This window comes from Camellia sinensis, chromosome 7 (genome assembly GCF_055761805.1).
Source record: "Camellia sinensis isolate YWXY chromosome 7, ASM5576180v1, whole genome shotgun sequence".
Taxonomy (NCBI): Eukaryota; Viridiplantae; Streptophyta; class Magnoliopsida; order Ericales; family Theaceae; genus Camellia; species Camellia sinensis.
In genome coordinates this window covers 128,235,040-128,241,685 of record NC_138967.1, presented here as the reverse complement: position 1 = coordinate 128,241,685, position 6,646 = coordinate 128,235,040, and the positions used below count along the sequence as shown (strand labels likewise).

Sequence of the window (6,646 nt, the reverse complement as noted above, 5' to 3'; positions counted from 1 at the left end):
ACCTTTATTACGGGACCTACAAAATAGATGGTTCAGATCATAGGTGCGGGTCCGCTTATCCCTTTTCTCTTACATTCTACACATTAATCAATCATTTTTTTCTCTTACATTCATCTATTCAACTATAAAAAAATTACAAATCATCTCAAATTATAACACTACAACAAATTGCATTTTTCGCAACGCAACAAAATATGTTGCTAAAAGGGAAAATTCGTTGGCAAAGAGTTTTGCCGACACACAAAGCTACGTTGGCAACCCGTAGGCAAAAGTGAGTTGGCAAAAGTTTTTGCCGACGAAATTATCATTGCGTTGGTAAAAGTAATGTCTTTAGCGACGAACATAGTTGTCGCTAAAAGCCTTCATCTATCGTTGGCAATTTACCTTACGTTGGTAAAAGTCATTCAAATATGATAATTGTGTGGCACTTTTCGCGACACAAATTTGCATGGGCAAAAAATATACTTTTACCAACAACATATGCGTTGGCAAAAGTAAACTTTTAGCGACACATTTACGTCAGTAAATGTTGCCATTTGTCGACGATTTGTTTGTCGCTAAAGCTTTACTTTTGGCAATGACAAATTGACATTGGCAAAAAATACACTTCTACCAACACAATATAAGTGGGCAAAAGTAACTTTTAGCGACACATTTACGTCGATAAATGTTGCCATTTGCCAACGATTTAGTTGTCGATAAAGCTTTAGTTTTGGCAACAACAAATTGGCATTGGCAAAAAATACACTTTTAGCAACACAATATGAGTGGGCAAAAATAAACTTTTGGCTATACATTTACCGACAAGTTGTTTGTCAAGAAAGCTTTACTTTTTGACAACGACAAATTTGTAGCGACAAAAGAAATTAAAAATCATATATATTTTTTTATAAGATTTACATATTTACAAGAGGCATCCCTCAAGCACTACTATTACAAACTAATAACATTGATATTAAATCACCTAAAGTTGATGTGCAGGCAAAAAAACACTGCTGAAAAATATGCTTTTGGAAGCGTTGTATAAAACCTAAAAGGGTAAACTCACTAAAATACTCAAATACATCCAAATTGTGAACCCATAGTAAAAACAACAGATAACAAAATGAAAACATTTAACTAACAACAGCCCAAATTTGCAGCAGACCAGCATCTAGTAGCAGCTCGCTTCAAAACAAAATTCTGCAGCAGCACACCGACAGCAGCAACAGGAGACCAGTGGATAAAGCCAACTGCAGAAGAATAAATAGTTTTTATAATATCAAGCACACGATGATTTGAGACTTAAAATTTGCACATAAGCATCATAATTTTTCCTAATAACACTCCACAGCTTTATCAAGGTTGTCACAGTCTTTGTATATCACTCCTAAATTGTTGCATGCCTCTGCACAATGAGGATTGAAGTGGAAAGCAAGTTCATAAAACACAATTGCCTGCACAGATATTAAATAAATAACATGGCTCTAGTTAAAGAACAAAATGTCATAAATTTTGAAGCAATTTTTTTTTTCCTTCGAAAAAAGAAGAAAAATAAAAGAAATGATATTTTATAAAACAAAAACAATCATTTACAAGAAGCTGCTTTGACCGCAGGTTAGGCAACAGCTGCATTGCCTCCATGGCACCTGGGAGAGCATCATCAGTGTCACGTAGGGAAGAAAGAAAATGTGAAGCTTCAGCTAGACCTCCACCATTCAGAGGGTCTGCTATAAGAAGTTTCACAAGTTGACGCCCTCTCAGTTCTCTCGGCAAATCAATAGATAATCCTGCACTTTCAGCCAATTCTAAGGTAGCAGAAACAGCTCCTTTGCCAGCCAATCGAAGGGCAAGACCCTCAGGATCTTCCTTACACTCTACTTCAACCTGACAATTCCATCAGAATGGAGAGTACAGTATAGTAAGACAGAGAGATTAAGTATGGAACTTATAATTCCTCAACCAGCAAGCTCCAGATGATATGTTCTTTTATGTTTTTATCCAATCAGAACTTAAAGAGAATCAATTGTCACCTCTTGCCAGCTGCAGTAATGATCATCCGCAGATAAAATGTGCTTGTATCTCAAGAGATCTTGTCTCATTTGAACAACCTGATAGCCCAAAGAAATATGAAGTAAACATAACCAATCAGCCCAACAATGCAACCATCTAAAATAAAAACACATATTGTCATCCTATGCAGCTTCAGCAAAAACCATCAACACAACAAATTCCAGCATCAGATATGAACTCGCTGTGTTTGGATCATAGATTTGGCTAGAGATTTGGAAAGGGAAAAAGAAAATGTGGGTAAAATGTGAATGAAATATAGTTCACCCCACTTTTTTCCTTTCCCTTTCCAAATCCAAGATCCAAACACAGTCTAATGCAAAAAAATCATAAACAATACTAGTATACCACCAGGTACCTCATTCTTAACTGGATCGCCTTCAGGCAAGTGGCAGCTGCACATAGTGATAACATCCAGAGCAGCATCCAATTCCCATCTGTGCAAATATCTGCAACAGAAACGAATACAGCTGTAAGAAAATGTCTATCGATGCAAAACACAACAAAGGTCTATCATAATCACTCGCTTGAGTACGTATAGGAAAATGTAGAGAATATTAGTCTTTAAAGGTCATCAAAAGATGAAATTTTTCATCCCCATCAAACATCTCCTGAAAGGCTCAATTTTGAAATAAAAGATGTTACTTCCAAAAGAAGGATATACAAGATATCAAAGGCACCCCACAAATAAGGAAACAGAGCTATCCTACCCATAAAATAGATTGCATTCAGAAACATCGGATCATCAGACTTAAATATCAACAAGTGTTCTTAAATAGTGAAGAACCTATATTTTACATACTTCAGTGCAAGTCTAGCTGCCAGCTGTTTATCCTTCAGTATTCCACACGAAGTTCATGCTTAGAAGGAATATACTGAATTTGATTTATACTTAGACGGGGTACGCTGAGTTTGTTTTTTTTTTTTTCCCTTTCTTTTCTTTTCTTTTCTTTTCTTTTTTACATTTATCCAATACGACAAATGTTGAGATGCAAAAAGACAACTTGCATGTTTTAATAACTTTCCATTAAAAGGCAGTCAGCCTTGTGCTTAGAAGTATCCCAATTCCCAACAAACTATACCTTATTGCATTTGAATTTTGAATTCTCATTCCATTTGTTGAACCAAGACATATTCTAGGTAGCATCAGATCTTAGTAGATTATTTTCTATATCTTTCGACAAACAAGAAAGACAATGGTAGAAAGAACCATTTTGGACTGTCAAATCTATTGCTCTGAAACATAAATTGAACAGCATTTCAAAACATCAAATGTTGATCACCATTTAATCAGAAATTACTGTCTTGTGGTAACACCACTTTTATGAACTTGAGACCTTCGCTGTAACATCCTACATTTGCTAATATTTTGTTGGGAAACATAAAAACTAGAGCAGTCTAGATATTTTTTTTTTAAAAAAAATTGCATGATGTGCACATTTACAAAGAATTTTACCTTTTCTCTTTCTCGATTAGGATCCAAAAGTGGCTTCTGTTCAGAAGCTGGCAAAGCAGGTGCATCATTCCAAATTTTTCGCCACAAATTCCCATGCTCAGGCATTCTCTCTGAAAGTCGTCCTCGAGGAGGCCAATTGTTTTTTAACGATTCCATTGAATCATTTGTAGACACTTCTCCACTCTCTTCAAAGTCATCATTCTCCTCGAGGAGGCCAATTGTTTTTTAACAATAAGCTGGGGTGGTCCACTTGCATATGGAACACCCCAGCTTATTGTTCTGGATCTTCACGGCTTGCAACCTCCAAGCCATTCCCTGCACGTCAAAAAATATGATTTCGATAAATTTCACTAATTGCAACTCCATCAAGTATGTGCAAGGAAAATGTCAACTAATAACATAACAAAGAACTCTGTTTGCTGATTAAAAGTGGCTGGTGGCCCCGCAACTGATGGCAACTATTACACTTTTAAGCAAATAACAGTGTCAATATTTCAGCAAGGAGAGCTGTACTTCAAGATACTTCAGTCATTTTCTCAATACTTAGGGCTGCAAATGAGCCAAGCCGAGCTACTCAGCTCACTGAAAATTACTAGAGCTCCAGCTCAGCTCGAGTCAACTATATTACATAAACGGACTGAGCGTAATCTTGAACTTGAAAAGAAAATTAAATACAATAATATTAAAAATATATTAATTCACATATAATTGTGTTCATGAGGCTATTTGAAAAGGGGGTTATAAAAGCTCACCATCTGGATCAAAGAAGAATACTTGCTTGATCTTTCCATTTGGAAGGGCCCTCTGGTGTGTTTCGATTCCCTTCTCCTGCACAACATAACCATGTCTGTCTTATATGGAAAAGTAAAAGAGAATTATTTAGCTTGATGAAAATCACTGGTCCTTAGCTTGATGCAAATCACTGGTCCTAACTAGAGGAGGCGTGACTGTTTGTAGTACTTCAGAATTTCGTAGCCACTTCTCATTCTCCCATGAATGAGTACAAACAAGGGCAATCGAGCGTCCACTCTAAAAAATCATCTTGTCACTATCACATGATGAAGCTACCCTAGTTTTTACCTAAATTTCGTTTCTAGTTCAACAAGTACTTCAGCAATAAAAACCTATCTAGGGAACAAGCAAAGACCTTGCCAAACAGCTTCATGGAATTAAAAAAACATTAGATACCAATTTTTTAAGTACTAAAAGATAATTGGAACTTCGATTTCAAATGATATTTCATGGCATAAGTCATGGGTATTGGAAATACCAGTTGGTAAGCCCTTTCACTTTGCTGGGTTGATGGTAATCTCAAGGTGATAGTTGATTGGACTGAGTCCAACTCAATTGGTTCCTAGGGTAGTCATCTTATGAGAGGAGTCATGGAACCATCTATTCCTTGGAGGAGTAGATTAGTTGGGTTACAACCTAGAAGTGTTTCTCTAAAAATTGAGTGTTCTCAACCAAAAAACTTAAATAAAATAAATAAAAAGTCTAAGAACAGAAAAGAAAATGAAATCCATATCAAACTAGTTTATTTTCTTGCGACTTCTCTCTAATTATGGAAGAAATATCCACAGCCTCTGCTTTCAGTAGAAGTTGCAAACAATTAAATTCCCAATGACAGTAAAGAGATTAGTAACCCTGAGGTATCACTCACTGTCATCTTCCTCTGCATCAACAAATTCTCCGACTAGCGCGACGTCAACCCCAAAAATAATAATAATAATAATAACAATACACAACGTTTATTGTAGAGTAAAACAATAGATAATACTCGTCTTTATGTTCCAAATCTTAGTCCAAACCCCATGCCTGCAACCAGTAATAAAGAGGATATTAGCATCTTTCACTAAGTTCCAATATGCAATGCAATGCGATGCCATACAGAATTCACAAAAATAGAAGTGAGTATTGAAGATTCAAATTTAACGTGATGTGAGTCACATCTAAAGTGAAGCTGATCCACACACTAGCCATTTTTCGGACTACTTATTATGGCTCTGTAGCTTTTTTGTCCATATAAAGAATGATGTGGCTACTGAGTACTACTTATTATGGCTCTGTAGCTTTTTTGTCCATATAAAGAATGATGTGGCTACTGAGTAAAACTTCAATGCAACAATGATATCATGTCATCGTTCATATGCAAACAAAAATCACTCATCAATCAAAGTTTTATATTTTATTATTATTATTATTATTTTTGTTTGGGGGGGGGGGAGGGGGTGACAAATGATAGGGATGATGATGGTTCAATACGTTCCCTGCAATGCCATCAATTGAAGTACCACCCGCAAAGAGAAGACCATTGTGAATACATAAAGAATGTACAGTTTGTTTCCCTAAGATTTTTCTCACACCAGAATAGAATGTAGCAGCTGTGTATTTGTGCAAATCCACCTCCTGCCATTTTTTCTCTAAATTTTCAGGACAAATAAGAATATTCTTAAGCTTTCTTTAGTAAGTACTAGAGAGTATCAATTGCAAAATTATTGGAAGTTCATAAGTACAGGCAGAGGGGTAACCTAGGGCAACCTTTATGCTACGTTTGGGTCTTGGATTTGTAGATAGAAAATAAAAAGGAAATGGAAAAAGATGGGAAAGGAAAATGAAATAAAAGAAGATTTTTTTTTCTCTCTTTTTTTGTTGGGCTTGGAAAATGAGAAGAAAATGCATACTTATTAATAAAATATAATTTTTTTTTATAAATTACCCATAAAAATAAATATTTATGAGTAATGTATTTCCCTCGACAAATCTAAGATCCAAACATAACCTTAATTGCAAGGCCAAATAGACTGAATCCAATCGATGTTAGAGAATGTTTACCAGGATACTGTAACCAGTGCAACCACAGTACAACTTACTTCCAAACATTGCAAGGGACTTGACGGTTTTGTTGAAGTTAATATGCTTTATAACCCCAGACCAATTATAAATCTGCACAACACATTGTTCAACAAATCATTATCTTCTATGAATCACACATGTTAATTTGTTGGAACAATCTACGAAAGCTTGCCTTAACTCCTGTTCCTTGGGAGGAAAAGCATGCAACGTTGGAATTTGTTGTCAACTCGTGAACTGCTTCTTTCACATCATGAGCTTGAAGGCAGTGAATTTCTTCTTGCTTGATTG

General features: G+C 35.7%; 1 protein-coding gene across 1 annotated transcript; it reads right to left on the bottom strand.

Moving 5' to 3' along the window:
• Window positions 1–859: 859 nt before the first annotated feature.
• LOC114280149 (uncharacterized) lies at window positions 860–6,440 on the bottom strand. Its single transcript, XM_082879354.1, has 5 exons — window positions 4,258–6,440; window positions 3,506–3,820; window positions 2,408–2,498; window positions 2,013–2,090; window positions 860–1,866 (listed from the first exon to the last, which is right to left on the bottom strand). The coding sequence occupies exons 2-5, from the start codon at window positions 3,598–3,600 to the stop codon at window positions 1,486–1,488; spliced, it is 645 nt and encodes a 214-aa protein (XP_082735480.1). The 5' UTR covers window positions 3,601–3,820; window positions 4,258–6,440; the 3' UTR covers window positions 860–1,485.
• Between the last annotated feature and the right edge of the window lie 206 nt (window positions 6,441–6,646).